Below are 24,904 nucleotides of genomic sequence, written 5' to 3' on the forward strand. Positions count from 1 at the left end.
TCGAAGGAAATGCTTTACTTTTTATTATACATAGCAGATACATTTTAGTGTTCTAATATGTGCAATAATTTATCAGCTCATGAAAGCAGTTTTGATAATAGGTACTTGAAATTGTTCTTATAATGTTTCATAATTTAGTTTTAAAGTTCTGCTATGATAATCTAGTGAATTTTGGTTATCTCATAATTGTTACCTGTGTAAGGCACTTAGAAATTTTGCAAGTTTTATATTTTAGCATGGGTTTGGGTTTTTTTTTTAAATGTTTTATTTTGAAATACTTTCAGACTTACAGGAAAGTTGTAAAAATAATACAAAGTTCCTATATCCTTTTTACCAGCTTTTTAAGGTTAACATCTTGTATAACAGTGGTACAATTATTAACACTAGGAAATTAACATTGGCATGATTGCATTTTAAAGTAATGTGAAATAGTTTTATGAAAGTTTAGAATACTTGCATAATTGTATACCATATGTTTTCTCAGATCCTGTGACAAAAAAGAAGTTGGCTAATAGTTGGTGACAAAGTAAATTATTAACATAGCTAACAGATTTGAAGCAGTTTCACCTGTGAGAAGAAAATTTTGTTTGGGGGAAGGAACTTTTTTAATTACTAAAGTATTGCATTGCCATTTTCAGAATTAACTGCTGTGAATATTTTTGAATATCTATACTTAAATACATCTGTTTTGGCATATGTTGATAATATATCTAATTTGATACTTGTCTTTTGTCTATTTTTGCTTTGTGTAGACTTCCATTTTTATTAGAAAATGAAATCATATTATACACTTTATAATCTTTTTGATTTTAATAATATTATAATACTCTTTGTCATTAAATGGACTTTTATAATCCTGACAATGATTGTAAAATTTATCATTGTGTGGAGATACTACAATTTGTTTAAATATTCTCATACTGCTGGGCATGTGGATTATTTGCAATATATATAATTTGTTTTTATAAGCAGTGCTTTTGTGAATATCTTGGTAGCTAAATTATTTTTGTGTAGCCGAGTTTTTATAGGATAAATTCCTGGACATAGAATTATTAAGTCATAGGTCATGAACATTTTTTATTGTTTTGACATACAGTAACAAATTGTTCTCATATTTATTCACCCAGCAGCAGCAGTTTCTAAGTGTGCTTTTTTCCCCTAGTGTTAATAATAGTTGCTATTTTTAATTAATTTGACAGACCAAAAATATACTATTTATAGGTTATTTCTTTCTCTTGAGCCTTAATTATTAAAATTCCACATTTAAAAGCATAACATTTCAGCAGAGAATTAATTAGATGGAAATTAAGGTCATGACTTGCTTAAAGTCCTATGGACAATTTATGAAAGAACTGAGATAAAAGAACCTGGTATCTTTTGAATATCAGTCCAGTGTATTTTTTACTGTTAGACTAGATTTCCTTCAAAAATAACTTTTAAAAAATTAGATCTCAGGTTTGATTTTTTATTTTTCAAAAAGTAATAGATTTCTGTTAAGTAAATATAAAACAACTTATTTGGGGAATATAGAAAAGGTGTAAATTTTCATAAATAGTCTTATTAACATAAGTGAGTAATTCAGAGTGATGATATATTTATATAACTAGCAGGATGACCAAAAGTGAGGGATCTGAGGAAGCACACAGATATGTGGCAGTAGAATTCCATCCTCTTTTAAACTGATCTTAGTATAATATTGTAGCCTAAAGATACCTCACACCATTACATTTTATCCTTTAAGAGAATGGAACTGTTTACTCTCTAGTGTGGATACTTTATTTTCATATCTAAGACACATTTTTTTTCCTGGTCATTTAAGTTTTACTAAAAGTAGTTAAATTAGAATGTAATTGTAAATATAATTTAGAATACTTTTAAAAATAATTTTTGATAAATTTCATAGCTTACAAATGAAAATGATCAGCGCTTTCCAAGTAAAAATGCATTTCTTCTTTATATAGAGAGTTCTGGAGTCTGAAGAGCAAGTACTTGTTATGTATCATAGGTATTGGGAGGAATATAGCAAGGGTGCAGACTATATGGACTGCTTGTATAGGTAAGTATACCTTTAAACTCTTGACAACCCAAACAGCGTTGCGGGTATTCAGTAATTGAAGGACTTTGGGTTTTGGCTTTTTGTTTTTAAATTTTTAAATAAATGAACAAAACTAAAGCATTCTCTGCTCAATGGACTTTGTCTGCTATGGGGAAAGGTCTGTAGTCTGGGTCATGTGGGTCTTTGGAAGCCAGGCAGGGTATGGAAAGTTACTCTCTAAAAACCAAAACTATATTTAATTTCATAGTTCTTTTTTTTTTTTTTTTTTTTCATATTGTCTGGGACTCTCTTTCTCTCTATATATAGCACATGTTAAATCTTGACAGAGTTCCAAAGTGCAACTTCAGCTTGGATGAGACTTGGTGAAATAAATCCAAGCCCATGTTCCCCTCCAGTATGTTCTTATTTGACTGTAAGATCCAGTATTTTATGTTTCATGGAAATACTGCTAGTTAAAGCATTCAGCAGTTGTTCTCTTGAAGTTCTACTTATCCTTTAGGCATTATATTAAATTACCTACAGTGTCATAATGCCTTCTCTTTTTTCATATTTTCCTGTTTCTCCTTGTAATCCGGTATCTGTCTGGATTGCTTGTCTGAATTGCTTGTCGTCCTTTCTCTAAGTGACTAATTCTTAAGTGTTTTTCTGCCATTCCTGTCTTTGAACTTCCCTCTGCCTTGTTCTACCCAGTCTCCTACTTAGATCTTTTGTGTTAACTGTCACTCTGGCATATTTCTTTGGTACTCTGCGCTGATCCTCTCTAACCCGTTCACATAGAAAATGGAAATAAATTCCTGGGTACATAAGGCAGAAACCTATTTATTGAAGAATAGTCGATAAATAAGGAATAGTATTGTTAAGTCACCTGGGCTTTTTACCCTTGGAATGAGAGTGACTACTCTTGAAATTGTTGTGGCTTATGATGGAGGCGATAATTTTGGCCTATGCATTGTGACCTGGGCAGAGATGGACCCCTGCCTCAGTTTCTCACTGGGGAGAAACTCCTCAGTTCTCCCCAGTGAGAACTCAGGAGTGAAGCTGGCTGGCAGAGCATTGTCTGTATAGTTACTCCATGCATTGCTGGAGTACCACAGTGAGACTAGGGCTTGGTTCTCTTGGCGTGTTTGTCCTTTTTCAGTGGTTCATGTTCCTGTAGGAAGTTTACTTTAAGTTGCCTCTATTGGAAACTGGAGCTTATTTCAACCACCATTAGCTTTTATTTCTTCTTAGAAGAGCCAAATGTAATAAAATCAGAAGCCAGCAGTTTCTGACAAGCACACGGTTTACTGTGGCTTTGGCTTTTATAAAACAGTGTTTGCCATACATTAAACATCTTGACATTTCATGTTTTTTTTTTCCCTCCTTCATCCATCAAAGTAAGATAGTCGTAAATAGAACTTTTAGGACTACCCTAGATGAACTGTGGAGAATTAGAGGAATCTTAAGGATAAGAGTGAGAACACATGCATGCCTTTGTCATTGCTGAGAAGCTTGGGGCACTGTTATATAGATGTCTGAGAGAGTAGTTAGACTATATGCCAGAGCAGTATGTGCAGTGTGTTCCCTGAGACATTCTCATAAAGATTTAAATGTTTTCTTGTTTTCCTTGTTTTGTTTCCTAGGTTCTCCTTGGATCTGTCTGTATCTCTTATTTGCCAAAATCAGTAATTTGGTACTATTTAAATCAATACTAATATTAATAATAAGTTGGTACTATTAGTGAGCTTTTATTAAATACATATGATATATACACAAATGTATGTGTATATATAAACCGTATGAGGTAGTTGGTGTCACCAAATTTGCAGCGGAGGAAACTAGGCTCAGAGAGGTTTAATGACTTTGCTCAGCGTTACTCAGCTACAACAAAAAAAAATCACAATTTTAACCCAGATCAGTCCAATTAAGCCGACTTAACTTCTTCATTTTACATTAGTCTCATTCTAAATACACTCTTGTAGTCATTTAGATAGATTCTGTTCTCATAACTTATCTTAAACTATGCATTCTTTCTAGAATGATTTCAATTTCTCCTGTATACGACCTGTATACTGCTAACCACCAAAATATGGGCTTATCCCAGGTGGCCCAAGTTTCAGAGGAGTATTTTTTACTTAGCCTGTCTGTACCTTCAGGGTATTCCATGGGTACATTGTAGTACTGCAGCTTTCAAAACTGAGCTTATTATCTTTTACATCCACACTGTCCCCAGTATTATTAATTTTATTATTTATTATTATTATTTTTTAAGTAGGCTCCATGCCCAGCGTGGGGCCCAATACAGAGCTTGAACTCACTACCCTGAGATCAGCACCTGAGCTGAGATCAGGAGTTAAGACACTTAATCAGTTGAGCCACCCAGGCACCACAGTATTACTAATTTTAACTGGAAATAATACTGTACATCCAGATGTAGATGCCTGAAGCTTCAGTTATCCTTTCTTCACTTACGGTTATCCTCTCTACCTGATCCCTATTGGTCAGGTCCTCCAAATGTCTCTTAAATTCATTATTTCCTTTGCGTTGTAAGCATTTTGTTGTTTCTCTTATTAATGTCCCTATAAGCAGTCTTCCAGCCTTTGATTTCAAATTTTTTCTGTTTACTGAACTCATGTTATTTTTTCTAACATGCAGATTGTATCACTCTGAAATCACCTAGTAACCTTCCACTGTCTGTAGCAAAGACTTAGAACTAATGGCTCATGGGATTCACTTATAGAGAATTTTATTTGACCACTGTGGCTGATCATCATTTATTATTATTGGTAGAATAGATGGTAAGATCCTTTTTATAGAGGATATAGTTGGCAGTTATTAGATGAAAACTGCTTAACGATAGTTTTTAATTGTGGGGTACTGAGGTTATCAAGGCTAGCTATCATTTTAGTCATACTCTGTAAGGAAATCTGTGTAAAGAAATAAAAAGGGAAAATTCATTTTTGTTTCAAAAGTATTTTTAATATTTTTATCAAGTAATTTCTAGCCTCTTCTTTATTCTGACTGATTTATAAAATGGATATGCATTAGCATAGGTAATTTAAGGATTCTGACTTTAAAGAAAATAATGATATTCCTGCCTCACGTTTCCCAGTACTACATACCTCTTTAGATCCTGCTGGCTCTTGAAGTGGAGTACATAAGATATTAACTGGAGAACTAACAACTCTTGAAATCCAGTAGGTATTAGCATGAGAACAATTTTGTAATGGAATTTTCTAAGACAAATTGAAATGCGTGGTTTCTCTGAGGCTTCAAAGTTACTTTGGCTATTCCTTATTGTCAAGTACTATTTTTAATTTTGTCAGTGCTAATATTCCAGGAAAGCAAAGGATACTTACTAAACACTTTGTAGATGAAATAAATTATAAAAACATTATAAAAATTATAAAAACTACTGCATTATATGTGAGCAGAACAGCAAGGTATTGCCTTTTTAAGATTAAAATCTTAAAAATATTTTAAGAAATTATTGGAACCTGATTTCTTTTATGATTTCCTAGAACATACGTCTTTATTTAAAAACAAATATGTGATGAGTAAAATTGACTGTAAAATACTCCAGTGACAAAAAATAAGAATTGTATCCACACATCAGAATGAAAAGTGCTGTTTACATATTGAGTTAAATCTTTAAATTATTTTAAAAGCTTATCGTGCTCGCTTCGGCAGCACATATACTAATATTTTAAAAGCTTATCTATCAAGCTTAAACTTAACATCAAGAGTAGAAATCTGGAATGAGAAAGATAGAGTTAATTGTAAGTTTGTTTTATTCCATGAGGTAAAGAGAATAGTGACTTATCCTGTCAGATATCAGACATAAAGCTTCTCTGAAGCAGTATGCTGGCTCAAGAATATACATACAGATCTTTGAAACGGAATAGTGATTCCAGACCTCTGCAGATCTAGCAGCTGGTTGTTCAGCATTAACAAATTGCTATCCTAAGAAGTTTATACTTACTCTATAGGTATAAAGGAGCTTCTCAGGATTCTGAATAGGTGAGTAATTTTTAGATGAATTGGAGATGGCAGAAACAGGAAGTAGAGACTAGTCATGGGAGTGTTGCACATGATCCAAGCAGAGAGGCATTGGAAGAGAGAAGGAAAGTAATGGGAGAGCATGAGTAGCAGTTTAGGAGGACATGAAGAGCAGCTGATTAAAGGAGTGAAATGTAAGGAAGAGAGGTAAATGTTTCTAATCTCTTAGTGAGATTACTGGAATGGCATGGTACCACAGACCAAAAAAGAAACCTTTTTGGTGTTGGTTTGGTGCAACAAACTTGGTTTGCTGTGAAGGATGCATAAAGGAAGGCACATACAAATGGTAAAGATATGACAATTAAAGTCCCACTACTCAGGGAACACATGTCACTGTTGAAATATTTGTTTACGTTTGTATATTCTACCAGATGTGTAAACTCTGTGCAGGAAGCCCACATTTTTGTTTTTCATCTTTCTGTCCCTGGGGCCTGGCACACTACCTGATTTAGAGTTCACGCTTGGTCATTACTTGTTGAGTGAGTGAGGGAAAACTTGTGAAATTTCTGTGCCAGCTCTGCCACTTGCTAGCAGATTTACCATCGGCAAGTTCTTTAAGCTCTCTAAGCTGCAGTTTTCTTACATATAAAAGGAGGATCTTACGATAATACCACACTTGTCTAGCTCATAGTATGCAGCCATATAAAATGCTTATGGATATGTCTGACACATGACACAAACTCAGTAAATGTTAGTGATTACTTTTATTTCCTGGCATTTGTGTTTTTGTGATCTGGCTCCAGGCTGCTTTTCTAAGTTTGTATTCTAATATTAGCTTTTATTATCCCTGCTGTCTGGAATGTTATCCATTTATGTATGTATTCAGTAATTCATCAAGGAAGTATTTTTTGAGGACTTCATATTTACCTGCCACTGGTTCTGGATGCTATGTAAGCAAGGTCTTTGCTTTGTAGTTCTTATATTCTGGATAGGCAACAGATGTACAGAGCAAGTAAGCAAATGAAAGAATTGGATTTATTTCACAAAGTAGTAAGTACCGTGAAGAATATAAAACAGTTATATATAGTTACTTAAATCAGAGTAGAAGTTAAAGTTCATTTGGCTTGGTATCATGTCAGGCCTGAGAGAAGTGTGTTTGAGCTGAGACCTGAAAGACAGAGGCCAGAGGTTAAAATATTTCTTCGATTTATATATCCCTATTTCAAGCCAGGTAGTCCAGAAGTTCTTTCTGTCTCAGTCCTGTTCCTTTTCTTCAGTTGAAAAACATGGTTGAAAACCCAACATGAAATTAGGAGGATGTACTACTAGAGAGGATGGAAGGAAGGATGAATTGGCATTTTGGAGTTAAAATGTAATAGGACATTGTAACATGGGTAGAGGAGACTAAAATGTCCAAGGGAGTACCAGGGTTTTAAGCCTTGGAGTCTAGAGGCTTGTAGTCAGTCAGTATCGGAGTGCAACTTGTGTAAGTGGTTGTATCTATACAGCTTTGGGGTTAATTCCAGGAATTATGTTTTTCATTGTCTCCTAGAGTTGTTTGTGAAGTTATGCAGTTGAAACTTTTGTTGTCTTTGTTTTTAGTTTCATTTGTCTGCAGACATGAGGTAGATTTCTCATATTGATGCAGTGAACACTAGAAAGTTTTACTTTAGAGATTTTGTGGTTATTGCCTATTTGTGTTGTCTATATCTGTTTACACATGGCAGCACCTTTCAAATCAGTACTTTTAGGTGGTGAGCATTATAGGCATTATAGTGAAATCTAAGATTGCAAAAAGTGAGTGCTAGAATATTTTGAGCCCTTTCTACACATTTTATTTCCTATAAAGAACTCTATATTCAACTCAGTAATTTGTAGAGTTCAATACAGCTATTAGTCTTAGAATATGTTGAGACATTGTAAAGCTGTTTTCCTCTGGTAGATGAAGTGATCTTACATTTGTCAGTTTTGCCCATACTTCTTACTGTATATAACAGTTTATTTCATTTTCTTACTTACTGATTGTGATCTCTTTTTGTTGTTGTTTAAAAATGAGAAGTTACATCTTTTCCTGGTGATAGATATAAATTTAAGAACTGACTTGAGTTTTATCTTTAACTATTTGTTTAATTCTTTGCAAAGTGAACTATCCTGACTTACCAAGAAGAATCTGGGAAGGTACAAATAATATTGCAAAAGGGTTGTAGAAGCACCTTGGGTAGGAGCTGTTCGGTTAGATGAGTACTGGAAATTTTTTAGAGCAAAACCCTTGAGTTTTTTAAAGTGAGACTGAAGTAATAGGCTTTTCCTCTCCTACTCTAGATGTTATTCTTTTGCTCTTAGCCTTCGGCTGATACTTTTGATCCTTTTAAATTATATTTCTTACTTCTGCATAATTTCTTTGGATATGTTACCACACTCTTCTATAGTTGGTTTATATAACCCTAAAATTGTTATTTTCAAGTTGCAAGTTACTTGTTTTCCTCCTGATTTTAATATAGTGTCCATGGTACTTTATTTGTTTTTCAGGTATCTCAACACCCAGTTTATTAAAAAGAATAAATTGACAGAAGCTGACCTTCAGTATGGCTATGGTGGTGTAGATATGAATGAACCACTTATGGAAATAGGAGAGGTAGGAAATTCTTTACCTGACTGGCAGACGTGAGAGTGTTTTCATATATATTGAGGGAAATTTGATTTTCCTTTATTTTAAGGGCACCATGTTGACTATCTTAAAATTGTCAAGATTTAAAACATCATAAATGTTAATAAAACACTGCAACGATTTCCTAAGAATCTTTACATAGATGAGAACAGAAGAGATATGATTAGTATTACTTTAATCATTAATGATAGATGAATAAAGACAGGTTAATAGTTCCACTATGTGGAAAGTTCATGAAAAGTCTTTAAGAAAATATTTTCCAAGATTATTTAGAAAATACTCTTGAGATTCTTGTAGTTAGAAAGTGCAAAGGTCAAGGCGCCTGGGTGGTTTAGTTGGTTGAACATCTGACTCTTGATTTTAGCTCAGGTAATGATCTCAGGGTTGTGGAGTTGAGCCCTGTGTCAGGCTCCATACTGGGTGTGGAGCTTGTGTAGGATTTTCTCTCTCTCTTCCCCTCTTCTTCTGCCCCTCCCCCCAACTCATGTCCTGCATGCTCCCTCTCTTTAAAAAAAAAAAAAGTGCAAAGGTCCTAGGCTTAAAAGAGATCCTAAAAGAGAAGAAGTACAGATTTATGGATATAACAAATTTATTTTAACTTTAAAAAGTAATTAAAGAAGTTCAGAGTAAAACAATGAAGTGTGGAGATCAGGTAGTTCTTTCAGATTCTTGAGGTAGAGTATAAATTTAAATGTGGAAAATTACAAAAAACATATATTGGTTGTAAAAGAAATACTCCAGTACAGTATTTGTTTATTCATCTGTCAATAAATCATCATCAATCAATAAAGATGTGTTTATTGAGTAGTCACACACTGGTGATGCAATGGTGAACAGACAGAAGGTCTCTGTCCTCATGGGGAAGTAATGTAAGATAAGTACAGAAATTAATGTGAAATTGTGGTGAGTGTTAATGAAAGAAAGAAACAGCTAAGATGTGGCATTAGTACAAGTTTTACTTAGAATAATCCTGCTGGAAAGAAATTCGTCATTGTCTTTTTTTTTTTAAGATTTTATTTATTTATTTATTTGACAGAGAGAGAGAGACACACACACACACACACACACACACACACACACACACACACAGTGAGAGAGGGAACACAAGCAAGGGGAGTGGGAGAGGGAGGAGCAAGCTTCTCGCTGAGCGAGGAGCCTGACATGGGGCTCGATCCCAGAACCCTGGGATCATGACCTGAGCTGAAGAAGGATCCTTAACGACTGAGCCACCCAGGTGCCCCTGTCATTGTCTTTCAGTAGACTTTAAAATGTGCAGTACTGGTAACCAAATGGTCCCATATCTGGTAATCTGTACTGTGAAAATAATAAATAATGGGGGGAAAAGTTTAAATATTTAGAAGTATTCCTTGCAAGGCACCTGGATGGCTCATTTGGTTAAGCATCTGCCTTCAGCTCAGGTCATGATCCCAAGGTTCTGGGATCGAGCCCCACATCTGCACCTTGCTCAGCAGGGAGCCTGCTTCTCCCTCTCCCTCTACCTGCTGCTCCCCTGCTTATGCTCACACTCTCTCTGTGTCAAATAAATAAATAAAATCTTTAAAAAAAAAAAAAAAGTATTCCTTGCAATCATTGTTATTAATAAGGGTGACTAATGGACAGGCAGTCTAAATGTCTAATATCCAATAGTAAAACCTATACATAGATGAATATGTACAATATGATTTTGTTATGAAGGCAAAAAATAGTTCACAGGAACTTTAATAAAGGAGAAAATATTTGATGAAAAAATTTGGACACAGTACATGTTTAATAGGAATAAAACTATAAGGGAAAAAGGATATAGAGTAACAGTTCAGTGGGAAATAATAATTGCTTTAGTTTGTAGGATAATAAGTGAATATTTTAATAATTGTCCCTTATCACCAACACCATCAAGTTCACTCTTCCTTCCAGAGGAAATCACCATAAACAATGTCTTTCCTGAATTTTGCCTGTGCATTTGCATATAAATACTTATTCTATGCATGTAATGGTTTAATTTTGTATTTTAAACATTAGTGGTATCATGTCCTATGTACCCTAATGATAGCATACCATATATCTTGCAACTTGTATTTCTTGCCTGTTTTGTTTTGTTTTTTGGTTAATGTGTCTAGTTCTTTGCACATAAGTTTATTTTTCTGAGAGTTCAGTATTCTATAGTAGGGATGTAGAATAATTTCTTAATCATTTATTAAACTGTTTTTCTTAGTGTTCAGTTCTTTGTTGTTACGAACAATACTGCTGTGAATATCATTGTTCATTTATTCATTTATTAAATATTTTTTTAAGCCCTTTGTGTTGTAGGCACTTTTCTGTATGCTGAGAATACAGTAGTGAACAAAGTAGACACAAATCTTAATGCCTAAGGAGTTAACATTTATGTATAAATCTTTGTACATGAGCAGAAATTTTCTTAGAGTGAGTACCCCGAAGTGGATTTTCTGGGTCCGGCACACACTGAATTTTGATAGCCCCTCCAGCTTGCTTTCAAAAGGCTTCTTATTCTTAGTTTGTTCTCCTACTATAGCGATAACATCTCATTCTCTTTTGTATCACCTTTTTCCTTGTTTGCGCTATTTAAAAAACAAAAAAATAAGGGAAAACTTGAAGAATGGACCCTGTGGGAAGGCGGATGCTTTTACTTATTTGAAACGGAATTACCAATTGATCAGAATAAGGTTACCCAGGGAAATAGAATAAAGAGGCTAAAACCAGACTAATGGCTGTATAGATGCAATTATGTTGGAAACAGAGGAGCAATCAATTTTTGATACAGTAATAATTTGTACTCTTTATGGGAAAATTATATTGGAGTTTAAATATGAAAGGCAAAACATAAAAACTTCTGGAAGGCAATATAAGAGCACACACATCCCTGACATTAGGGTAAGGAGGTTCTTAAAAGACAAGAAAAATACAGACAATAAAGGAAAAGATTGATAACTTTGAGACATGAAAATGTAATTTATTTTTACTCAAAAAACACTATAAAGGAACTCACAAGTAAAGTCACAAACTGTGTCTGCAATATATAAAACTGTCAAGGGTTTAATTTCTACAATAGATGAAGAACTCCTAGTTTTTATTAAGAACAAGGTAAATACAACTGAATAATGGGCAAAAGAGATGAATTGGCATTTCACAGATTAAAAACTAAGATGTACAATAAACATATGAAAAGATACCCAGCCTCAAACAAGAAGATGCCAGTTAAAACCACAAGGATATACCAAAACAATCTATAAATTCATTGTAATCCCTATCAAAATACAAATAGCATTTTTCACAGAACTTGAACAAATAATCTTAAAATTTGTATGGAACCACCAAAGACCTGAAATAGCCTAAGCTGTCTTGAGAAAAAAGAACAAAACTGAAGGTATTACAATCCTGGATGTCAAACTACCTCACAAAGCTGTAGTAATCAAAACAGAATGGTACTAACACAGAAATAGACACAGAGATCAGTGGAACAAGATAAAGGACCCATGCCTACAAACCCATGCTTTTATGGTCAGTTAATGTATGACAAAGGAGGCTAGAATATGCAGTGCAGAAGAATCTATTCACCAAATGGTGTTGGGAAAACTGCACAACTACATGTAATTGAATGGAACAACCCCTTTCTTATACACAAAAATCAACTTAAAGTGGGTTAAAGATCTAAAAGTGAGACATGAAACCATAAAATATCTAAAAGAAAATGTAGGTAGTATTCTTTTGGACATCATCCTTAGCAACATATTTATGAATGTATTTCCTCAGACAAGGGAAGCAAAAGCAATATTAAACTATTGGGACTATGCCAACATAAAAAGGCTTTTGCTCAGCAATGGAGACCATCAATAAAAAAAGGCAACCCAGTGCGTGGGAGAAAATATTTGCAAATGGCATCAAATAAGGGTTAGTATCCAGAATATGTATTTATACAATCAACATTAAAAAAAACCAAATGATTTAATTAAGAAATGAGCCAAGGACCCGAATAGACATTTTTCTTTTTCCAAAGAAGAGATACAAATGACCAACAGACACATGAAGAGATGCTCAAATCACTAATCATCAGGGAAATGCAAATCAAAACCACAATGAGATACCACCTCACACTAGTCAGAATGGCTAGTATCCAAAAGACAAGAAATAGCAAGCTTTGATGAGGATGTGGGAGGGAACCCTCATGGGCTGTTGGTGGGAATGTAAATTGATGGCCACTACTATGGAAAACAGAATGGATATTACTCAAAAAATGAAAAATAGAAATATCCTATAATCCAGTAATTCTCCTACTGGGTATTTACTCAAAGAAAATGAAAACAGGAATTTGAAAAAACATATGCACCCCTGTGTATATTGCACCATTATTTACAATGTAAATTATGCAAGTAGCCCAGGCGTCCATTGATAGATGTATGAATAAAGAGGATGTGGTCTATATTTACAAAGGAATATTACTCAGCCATAAAAGAAATGAATCTTGGCATTTGCAACAACCTGGATCTGGAGTATATAATGCCATGTTAAATTAGTCGGAGAAAAAAACAAAAGCAAAAAACCAGATTTAATTATAGGGAATGAACTGATCATTACCAGAGGGGAGGTGGGTGAGGGGATAGGTGAAATAGGTGAAGGGGATTAAAAGTACATTTATCTTGATGAGGACTGATAACATTTAGAATTGTTGAATCACAGTGTTATACACCTGAAATTAGTGCCGTGTGTTAACTATATGGGACTTAAAATTTTAAAAAATGTGGGGATATGTACACATTTGGTAGAACTATAGGCAAGGGAGTGATTTAACACAATATTTGGGGTTGTGGTAACCTCTGAGGGGAAGGTAGGAGGACATTCGGAGCAATGGTAATAGGGAAGTTGTGTTTCTTTTTCTTTTTTTTTTTTTTTAAAGATTTTATTTATTTATTTGACAGATAGAGATCACAAATAGGCAGAGAGGCAGGCAGAGAGAGAGAGAGGAGGAAGCAGGCTCCCTGCCAAGCAGAGAGCCCGATGCGGGGCTCGATCCCAGGACCCTGGGATCATGACCTGAGCGAAAGGCAGAGGCTTTAACCCACTGAGCCACCCAGGCGCCCCGGAAGTTGTGTTTCTTAAACTGGGTTGTGAATACAGGGATGTATTTTATTCTTTTAATTGACTTACCCTTTATGTTTGTATGAGAGGTTTTATAATTTTAAAAATCAGCCAACAGCCAAATTACTTTAACATAATTTTCTCTTAGTCTTAGCATTTATACAGCCTTTCCGTAATATCAGCATTTAACAATCAATAAATTATGATTTATAAAAAACAAGTCAAGTATTTCTTTAAGATTTTCAATTAATTCAGTTGAATTCAATTCAATTTCAATTCGTTCAAACCTTAATTCTGTTCTTTGTACAAGTTTGATACTCATTTTCAGTTTGGTTTTTTTTTTAAGATTTTATTTATTTATTTGACAGACAGAGATCACAAGTAGGCAGAGGCAGGCAGAGAGAGAGAGGAAGAGAAGCAGGCTCCCCACCAAGCAGAGAGCCTGATGCGGGGCTCAATCCCAGGAACCTGGGATCATGACCTGAGCTGAAGGCAGAGGCTTTAACCCACTGAGCCACCCAGGCGCCCCTCATTTTCAGTTTAAATTAGAAATTCATTTTCTATGTATATTCAATTTTCATTTGACTTTTGAAATATTAGTTTTAAATACTTGATGTGTCTTTTTACTTTAAAAAGTCCTTCAACATTTTAGTAAATGTTAAAAACAGATGCTAGGTAATTCATCCTTGATTATTTTTCCTGGCAGCTAGCATTGGATATGTGGAGAAAACTGATGGTTGAACCACTTCAGACCATCCTTATCCGAATGTTGCTCCGAGAAATAAAAAAGTGAGTACTGACATTTGTCTTCTTGAGTCAGTTCTAATTTCCTATTTGAAATGGTTTTAAATAGTGTACCTGTGCATGGCAGTTAACTTGGTTTACTTAAAGAAGCCTCATTTTCCATCTTAATGCCAATATTTTAAAATTATTTTATAATCTTTTTTTTGACAGGTCTTTGGTCGTTAGCCCAATATGCTTAGTAAATAAGTAAGTCCCTGAAAGAAAGTGACAAGTCATTTGTTGTTGAAAGCCTGATACCTCTTAGATCTTCTAGGTCATAGCTGAATTGTTTGGACATACTCATTCAGTTTAAATCTTAATAAGGATTACCTACCTATTTGGGAAAACAAATGACCTCTTAGCCCCAGTGTTAAATTAGTAACTTCCCTGTATGTAAGGTTTGTTTGTGGGAAAATGGCTTTGCATTCTACTCATAGCCCAGTGTGGTGGACTCTACCTAACTTCTGTGTGAATAGAATTTAAGATAGTAAGTTTTCCTGCAGAGTCCAGAATAGAACATCCTAAAAAAGTTCTTACTGGACTTCACTTTTGGGTAATTAGAAGAACTAAAAGTCAGTCATACAAGTGTGTGTAAAATAAATGTCATTTTACTGGAACTGATGTTGTAGGAGTTATCTAGACCAGTGAATTGCAGTGTGATAATGGCCACTCCATCTGAAAATGCTTCCCTTAATATGAGTTTTTTATGTGAGGGGAAAAAAGGGAAATCATTGTTTTTTTCTATGGGCTCCTCATAGGACATTAAAAAAACCAAACAAACAAACAAAAAAATAAGCCACAAAGAGGATAGGGGAATATTTTAAAAATTTAATGTTAATACTAAATAGTAGAAAGTAGATGGTAGCAAGTAGTAACTTGGTTTTAAAAGCTGTTACTCACCGTTTTAATGATTCCATTTTATCCAAAGATAGAGAGATGGAAAAAAAAGGATAGTGAACCAGTAGGGTAGGACAATTTTTTTTCTTTCTCTTTTCTTTACTAAACCATAATTAACTGAAAGAACACTCCCAACAATATTTGTAGGTTCTCATATATTTATCTTTGCTGTGAAGTATTGTTTCTTGACTTGGAATTGAGCTATTTTACATTAAGTTTATTGAAAATACTGTTAAAATTTTCTAAATGAAGTTTTTTGAAATGTCTCTTTTAATATGTTGCTCCCAACCTAGTAAATTTTAAGTGTGATTGTTAGCTTGTTAAAAACGAATTTGATGGTGTTTTAAAAACGAAAATGGTGGTGTCGATGGGCCGGAAGTAGGACATGATGGTCAGGAAATCCTCGAAGTTGATCTCATCGGCCAGGCCGCTGGACCCCTTGCGCAGGTTCCTGTTGTCGAAGAAAGCACGGACGATTTTGGATCGGATTGGGTTGAGCTCCAGGTCAGGGACGTTGTTGAAGTTGAAGGGGCGCCTGGGTGGCTCAGTGGATTAAGCCGCTGCCTTCAGCTCAGGTCATGATCTCAGGGTCCTGGGATCGAGCCCCGCGTCGGGCTCTCTGCTCCGCAGGGAGCCTGCTTCCTCCTCTCTCACTGCCTGCCTCTCTGCCTACTTGTGATCTCTCTCTTTGTCAAATAAATTAAAAAATAAAATAAAATCTTTAAAAAAAAAGAATTTGATGAAAAATGAAAGAAAATCTTAACTGTATATGAAAAATAATAGAAGAGTAATAAAACAAAATTAATTAAAAAATAACACAACAATATAGGATAATCTGGAAAAGACAGATTATTTGGTTAGAGATATTAGGACAACTTGTCTTAATTTTGTTATTATAATCAGCTTCCATGAAAGTTATTTGATATGCCCTAATATTTTATTTATTTTTCATTTATACTCATATTAAGTAGGTATTACCCCACATTTTACAGCAAAAGAAACTAAGGCATAGCAACAACAACAATAATAATAAAATATGGGAACTATGTGTCAAAAAGTGTTCTAAAAGCTTTACCTGTATTATCCTATTTAATCCTCACAACTCTGGGATGTTGGTGCTACTTCCATAACCATTTTACAAATGAAGATGTAGGTGGTGCTCTAGCAAAGCTAATTTGACTCCAGCCCCATCTTCTTAATTCCAGGGATTCAAATGTGGCTTCAGCTAACTCTAAAGTGTCTGTTAGTTTTTACTTTCTTAAATTTTAAAATTATTATTTATTTATTTATTTTTAAAAAGATTTTATTTATTTATTTGACAGAGAGGGAGTACAAGTATGCAGAGCAGCAGGCAGAGGGAGAGGGAGAAGCAGACTCCTCACCGAGCAGGGAGCCCAATATGGGGCTCCATCCCAGGATCCTGGGATCAAAACCTGAGCCAAAGGCAGCCGCTTAACTGACTGAGCCACCCAGGCGCCCCTTTTTTTAATTTCTTAAAGATTTTATTTATTTGACAGAGAGAGACAGCGAGAGAGAGAACACAAGCAGAGGGCGTGGGAGAGGGAGAAGCAGACTTCTCGTTGAGCAGGGAGCCTGATATGGGGCTTGATCCTAGGAATCTGGGATCATGACCTGAGTTGAAGGCAGATGCTTAATGACTGAGCCACCCAGGCACCCCTATGCCTGTCTTTTAAATTCACAGAACATTTCTTCCATTCCTAGTTCTAGTATTTGACTTTTATATACATTTTAGTTTTATAATGCTTTGAATATTCTAGTAATTTCACACATAGTTCTTTATTTGATCTCAAGAAAACAGGGCAAGTTTTATTCATAAGTAAATAAATTGAACTTCAAGAAGTAGAAATAACTTACTGAATTTGAAATAGCTAAGGAAGGAGATTCCATGCCTACAAACTTCCAATTTGGGTATTTCCACTGCATTGCTTTAATATCTATTTAAGGCTTATAACTTCCATTACAAGGACAAGTGGCTCTGGTAGGTATTCCCCATTGGGAAAACTGGCTGAGCCTTATAATGGTACATGATGGTGAATATTGCCATAGGCTCATTTTACAAATGGGGAAAATGAGGCTTGAGAGAATAGTCAGCTTACTCAGATCACATATTTAGTATATGGCTTAATGAGAATCAGAAGACTGGTTATTCTGGTCCTTGAGTTGTGGTCTTACCCATGTATTACATATTCTTAGCAGTGGTTTGTTGAAGTTGCATCTCATTGCCATTGCTGCTAACAGAAAAGTATTTTACTATATGGACCTACAACTTCTTTGTGGAAGGAGGTCCACCAAACTTAGAGAAAAAAATCTTGGATCTAGCAGAGCATATGACAAATTTGATTTCCTGTCAATTTATTTACAATTTCCTTTCCCTGCTTTCATCCCTAGGTTGCTAGATATTCTCTACAAGTGTCTAAAGGGCATTACTGTGAACTTGTGGTTTCTCAAATCTGGCCACTGAAAATCAAGCTTACACAAAGGATGTTTAAAAGCATTATCTTTAGGGGCGCCTGGGTGGCTCAGTGGGTTAAGCCGCTGCCTTTGGCTCAGGTCATGATCTCGGGGTCCTGGGATCGAGTCCCGCATCGGGCTCTCTGCTCAGCAGGGAGCCTGCTTCCCTCTCTCTCTCTCTGCCTGCCTCTCTATCTACTTGTGATCTCTCTCTGTCAAATAAATAAATAAAATCTTTAAAAAAATAAAAATAAAAGCATTATCTTTCTACAAAAAAATTACAAAAGTAAAATGTGTTGATTGTATACAATTAAAAAAGTACAGAAGGTTAAAAAGAGAAACTAAAAGACTTTTACTTTTCCCTTGATGCCTTCAGTTCTGTTATTTGAAGCAAACCCCTATTAAGGATTTAAAGTATTTTCTAATAGAAATTATCTGTGCATTTAAGATTGTATATATGCACATATATGTGTGTACATATATTTATATGGATGTGCATATGTCTATATCTACACACATATATTACATATAATATACACATATGTCAATGCACTTGGGGAGTTTATGTAAGTATTAAGAATACTTAAAAATATATTTTTCTAAAAAACTAGAACAGATTTGTGGTTGGTGTGAGACTATAAAGTGGTAGTATGAGGGAGTTGTGTTATGGTTATAAAGTAGTTGTGTATCTTGAATATAGTGGCAGTAACATGAATTAGATGTGTGATAAAATTGCATAGAATTACATATATACAAACAAATGATTGTGTATAAAAACTAAATAGGGTAAAAAATCTGAGTAAGGTCTCTAGGTTGTATCCATGTTGATTTCCTGTGATTAATGTATCATAATCATGTAAGATGTTACCACTGGAGAAAACTAGATGAATGTTTTCAGGACCAGTCTGTATTATGTTTGTAGTTTCCTATGAATCTATAATTATTTCAGAATTTAAAAATATATTTTTTAAGTTTAATTGGCACATAAAATGTGAATATCCGTTTTCTTCCTTTTAGCTGAAACTTTTTTTCTCTTCTCAAGTACCTACTGATGATAATTTGTCATACCTAAATATTTGTTTATTTAAGTATAGTGGTTTTTATTTATTTGTGTGTGTGTGTGTGTGTGTGTGTGTGTATAATCTTTATGGTCCTTTAGGAAGATAATGCAAGCTCTGGAGCCTCCCCACATAAAAATACTGAATATGTATATGCACTTAAAATTTTACATTCTTTTTATATTTTTATTTTATTTTTGTAAAGATTTTATTTGACAGAGTGAGAGAGCACAAGCAGGGGGAATAGTAGAGGGAGAGAGAGAAGCAGATTCCCCGCCAAGGAGGGAGCCCGATGTGGGGCTCGATCCCAGGACCCTGGGATCATGATCTGAGTCAAGGCAGATGCTCAACCAACTGAGCCACCCAGGCACCCTTTACATACTTTTTAGAAGGTTTATGGATTCCTAGGATCAGAACTGCTGCTTTAGCATTTACATGGTGGACTCCTTTATCCCCAAGAGAATCATTTGGCAAATTATAATCTGCAATAAGGTTCTATGCTTAGTATTTGTTGAATTGGAAAAGTTTTTATTTATTCTGAAATTACAACTTAGCAGGAAAGCAGTCATGACTTTTTAGCATCCACTCTCTGTTATAATCATAAACAAAGACAGGTGACAAATGGAAAAAAAATTTTTAACTTCATAGCTCCTGGTTTTTTGTTTTTTATTTTTTAAACTCTTGTACTTTCACCATTATTCTTACATCATGCCCTATTAGATACCAAAGTTTCCTCCAAGTGTGGCTCCCTTTCATGGTTGTTTTCTGTTCCATTTGTTTGTTTGTCTGTCCTTGGGCCTATACCTCACTGTGTTTATTATTGTAGCATAATAAATCTTGATATCTGGTAAGACAGATTTGCCCTTCATGAGCCAGAAGTGTTCTTGCTGTTAGTTGGTCCTTTACTCTTTCATATACAGGTCATAATCGTCTTTTTTTTAATGTGATTATAAGTTACCTAGAAGAAATTTTCTGTAGGATTGAAATTCAGTTGAATATATAAGTTAGTTTGGAGAGAATTTATATCTTTATTAAATCTACCTATTAAATTATCCCTATTAAATCTTCCTATTACCTCCTAAATAGTTTTTATATATTTATTTGTAAAGATTCTTCATGCTTTTTGTTTGATTTCAAGATACTCCATATTCTCTGATACTGTTATAAAGTTTATCTGTATAATTAGCCATTCTATTTGTTTTCTGCTAGTGTATTGAAATACAACACTCTTAATATATAAATCTTATATTCAGCCACCTTGTAAATTCCATCGTTTTTAGCTTCATCTCCAAGAGAAAAAATTGTCATTTCTAGTTATTTGTGCTTATTTTTGTGTTTTCCATGTAAGCTATCATAATCTGTTAATGATAGTTATGTTTCCTCTGTGTGTGTGTGTGTGTGTGCGTGCACACACTTGCTGTGCACACATACACACCTCCAATGACCAGACTTCCACAGCAGTGTTGAAGAGGGGTGATGGGTAATGAGCATCTTTGTCTCATTCCTAATTTTAAAGATTACACATATAATATTTCCTCTTTTAAAATGATGCTTCCTCTGATTTTTTTTATTACATTCTCTTTATCAGAATGATGAAATTAATTTGAATTTAGTATTGAATTTTATAAAATGATTTCTATTTGTATTGAGCAATCATGGTTTTTTCTATTAATCTGTTAGAGTGGTGGGTTACATTTATGGATATATTTTTTAATTTTTTAATTTTTTTATGAACATATAATGTATTTTTATCTGCAGGGGTACAGGTCTGTGAATCACCAGGTTTATACACTTCACAGCAGTCACCACAGCACATACCCTCCCCAGTGTCCATAACCCAACCCCCCTCCCCCCCCAAGTTTGTTTGTGAGATTAAGAGTCACTTATGGTTTGTCTCCCTCCCGATCCCATCTTGTTTCATTTATTCCTTTCCTACCCTCCAAACCCCCCACATTGCATCTCCACTACCTCATATCAGGGAGATCATATGATAGTTGTCTTTCTCCAGTTGACTTATTGCGCTAGGCATAATACCCTCTAGTTCCATCCACGTCATCGCAAATGGCAAGATTTCATTTCTTTTGATGGCTGCATAGTATTCCATTATATATATATATACCACCTCTTCTTTATCCACTCATCTGTTGATGGACATCTAGGTTCGTTCCATAGTTTGGCTATTGTGGACATTGCTGCTATAAACATTTGGGTGCACGTGCCCCTTCGGATCACTATGTTTGTATCTTCAGGGTAAATACCCAGTAGTGCAATTGCTGGGTCATAGAGTAGCTCTATTTTCAGCTTTTTGAGGAACCTCCATGCTGTTTTCCAGAGTGGTTGCACCAGCTTGCATTCCCACCAACAGTGGAGGAGGGTTCCCCTTTCTCCGTATCCTCGCCAGCATCTCTCATTTCCTGACTTGTTAATTTGAGCCACTCTGACTGGTGTAAGGTGGTATCTCATTGTGGTTTTGATATGTATTTCCCTGACGCCGAATGACGTGGAGCACTTTTTCATGTGTCTGATGGCCATCTGGATGTCTTCTTTGCAGAAATGTCTGTTCATGTCCTCTGCCCATTTCTTGATTGAATTATTTGTTCTTTGGGTGTTGAGTTTGCTAAGCTCCTTATAGATCTTGGATACTAGCCCTTTATCTGATATGTCGTTTGCAAATATCTTCTCCCATTCTGTCAGTTGTTTTTTGGTTTTGTTGACTTTCCTTTGCTGTGCAAAAGCTTTTGATCTTGATGAAATCCCTATTGGGATTTGATTTCATTTTTGCCCTTGCTTCCCTTGTCATTGGTGATATTCCCAGGAAGGAGTTGCTGCGGCTGTGGTCAAAGAGGTTGCTGCCTTTGTTCTTCTCAAGGATTTTGATGGATTCCTTTCTCACATTGAGGTCCTTCCTCCATTTTGAGTCTATTTTCGTGTGTGGTGTAAGGAAATGGTCCAATTTCATTTTTCTGCATGTGGCTGTCCCAATTTTCCCAACACTATTTGTTGAAGAGGCTGTCTTTTTTCCATTGGACATTCTTTCCTGCTTTGTCGAAGATTAGTTGACCATAGAGTTGAGGGTCTATTTCTGGGCTCTCTATTCTGTTCCATTGATCTATGTGTCTGTTTTTGTGCCAGTACCATACTGTCTTGATGATGACAACTTTGTAATAGAGCTTGAAGTCTGGAATTGTGATGCCACCAACTTTGGCTTTCTTTTTCAATATTCCTTTGGCTACTCGAGGTCTTTCCTGGTGCCATATAAATTTTAGGATTATTTGTTCCATTTCTTTGAAAAAAAAAAAGGATGGTATTTTGATAGGGATTGCATTAAATGTGTAGATTGATTTAGGTAGCATAGACATTTTCACAATATTTGTTCTTCCAATCCAGGAGCATGGAACATTTTTCCATTTCTTTGTGTCTTCCTCAATTTCTTTCATGAGTACTTTATAGTTTTCTGAGTATAGATTCTTTGTCTCTTTGGTTAGGTTTATTCCTAGGTATCTTATGGTTTTGGGTACAACTGTAAATGGGATTGGCTCCTTAATTTCTCTTTCTTCTGTCTTGTTATTGGTATAGAGAAATGCAACTGATTTCTGTGCATTGATTTTATATCCTGACACTTTACTGAATTCCTGTACAAGTTCTAGCAGTTTTGGAGTGGAGTCTTTTGGGTTTTCCACATATAGTACCATATCATCTGCAAAGAGTGATAGTTCACCTTCGTCTTTGCCGATTTGGATGCCTTTAATTTCTTTTTGTTGTGTGATTGCTGAGGCTAGGACTTCTAGTACTATGTTGAATAGCAGTGGTGATAATGGACATCCCTGCCGTGTTCCTGACCTTAGTGGAAAAGCTTTCAGTTTTTCTCCATTGAGAATGATATTTGCAGTGGGTTTTTCATAGATGGCTTTGATAATGTTGAGGTATGTGCCCTCCGTCCCTACACTTTAAAGAGTTTTTTTTTTTTTTTAAGATTTTTTATTTATTTGACAGATAGAGAGCACACGTGGGCTTAGAGGCAGGCAGAGAGAAAGGGAAGTGGGCTCCCTGCTGAGCAGAGAGCCCAATGCGGGGCTCGATCCCAGGACCCTGAGATCATAACCTGAGCTGAAGGCAGAGGTTTAACCCACTGAGCCACCCAGGTGCCCCCCTACACTTTGAAGAGTTTTGATCAGGAAGGGATTCTGTACTTTGTCAAATGCTTTTTCAACATCTATTGAGAGTATCCTATGTTTCTTGTTCTTTCTTTTATTAATGTATTGTATCACATTGATTGATTTGCAGATGTTGAACCAACCTTGGAGTCCTGTAATAAATCCCACTTGCTCATGGTGAATAATCCTTTTAATGTACTGTTGGATCCTATTGGCTAGTGTTTTGGTGAGAATTTTCGCATCTGTGTTCATCAAGGATATTGGTCTGTAATTCTCTTTTTTGATGGGATCCTTGTCTGGTTTTGGGATCAAGGTGATGCTGGCCTCATAAAATGAATTTGGGAGTTTTCCTTCCATTTCTATTTTTTGGAACAGTTTCAGGAGAATAGGTATTAATTCTTCTGTAAATGTTTGGTAGAATTCCCTGGGGAAGCCATCTGGCCCTGGGCTTTTGTTTGGAGATTTTTGATGACTGTTTCAATCTCCTTACTGGTTATAGGTCTGTTCAGGTTTTCTGTTTCTTCCTGGTTCAGTTGTGGTAGTTTATATGTCTCTAGGAATGCATCCATTTCTTCCAGATTGTCAAATTTGTTGGCATAGAGTTCATAATATGTTCTTATAATTGTTTGTATTTCTTTGGTGTTGGTTGTGATCTCTTGTCTTTCATTCATGATTTTATTTATTTGGGTTTTCTTTTCTTTTTGATAAGTCTGGCCAGGGGTTTATCAATCCCTAATAATTCTTTGAAAGAACCAGCTCCTAGTTTCGTTGATTTGTTCTGTTGTTTTTTTGGTTTCTATTTCATTGATTTCTGTTCTGATATTTATGATTTCTCTTCTCCTGCTGGGTTTAGGCTTTCTTTGTTGTTCTTTCTCTAGCTCCTTTAGGTGTAGGGTTAGGTTGTGTATTTGAGACCTTTCTTGTTTCTTGAGAAAGGCTTGTACCGCTATGTATTTTTCTCTCAGGACTGCCTTTGTTTTTGTTGTTTTTTTTTTTTTTGTTTTGTTTTTTTTTAGGACTGCCTTTGTTGTGTCCCATAGATTTTGAACCATTTTGTTTTCATTATCATTTGTTTCCATGAATTTTTTCAATTCTTCTTTAATTTCCTGGTTGACCCATTCATTCTTTAGAAGGATGCTCTTTAGTCTCTATATAGTTGGGTTCTTTCCAAGTTTTCTTTTGTGATTGCATTCTAGCTTCAGAGCATTGTGGTCTGAAAATATGCAGGGAATGATCCCAGTCTTTTGCTACTGGTTGAGACCTGATTTATGACCCAGGATGTGATCTATTCTGGAGAATCTTCCATGTGCACTTGAGAAGAATGTGTATTCTGTTGCTTTGGGATGGAATGTTCTGAATATATCTGTGATGTCCATCTGGGCCAGTGTGTCATTTAAGGCCTTTATTTCCTTGTTGATCTTTTGCTTGGATGATCTGTCCATTTCAGTGGGGGGGAGTGTTAAAGTCCCCTACTATTATTATATTATTGTCAGTGTGTTTCTTTGATTTTGTTATTAATTGGTTCATATAGTTGGCTGCTCCTATGTTAGGGGCATAGATATTTAAAATTGTTAGATCTTCTTGTTGGACAGACCCTTTGAGTAGGATATAGTGTCCTTCCTTATCTCTTGTTATAGTCTTTGGCTTAAAGTCTAATTGATCTGATATAAGGATTGCCACCCCAGCTTTCTTCTGATGTCCATTAGCATGGTAAATTCTTTTCCACCCCCTCACTTTAAATCTGGAG

General features: G+C 35.2%; 1 protein-coding gene across 4 annotated transcripts in view; it reads left to right on the forward strand.

The window, feature by feature from the left end:
* CUL2 (cullin 2) overlaps positions 1-24,904 on the forward strand; it is a 108,423-nt gene that overhangs the window by 36,033 nt on the left and 47,486 nt on the right. For all 4 annotated transcript variants that reach the window (XM_046013326.1, XM_046013327.1, XM_046013324.1 and 1 more), the window contains exons 4-6: positions 1,962-2,056; positions 8,564-8,669; positions 14,500-14,582. In XM_046013326.1, coding sequence (XP_045869282.1) covers positions 1,962-2,056; positions 8,564-8,669; positions 14,500-14,582 — 284 coding nt within the window. The remainder of the gene's footprint in view (positions 1-1,961; positions 2,057-8,563; positions 8,670-14,499; positions 14,583-24,904) is intronic.

This window comes from Meles meles, chromosome 7 (assembly GCF_922984935.1).
Source record: "Meles meles chromosome 7, mMelMel3.1 paternal haplotype, whole genome shotgun sequence".
NCBI lineage: Eukaryota > Metazoa > Chordata > Mammalia > Carnivora > Mustelidae > Meles > Meles meles.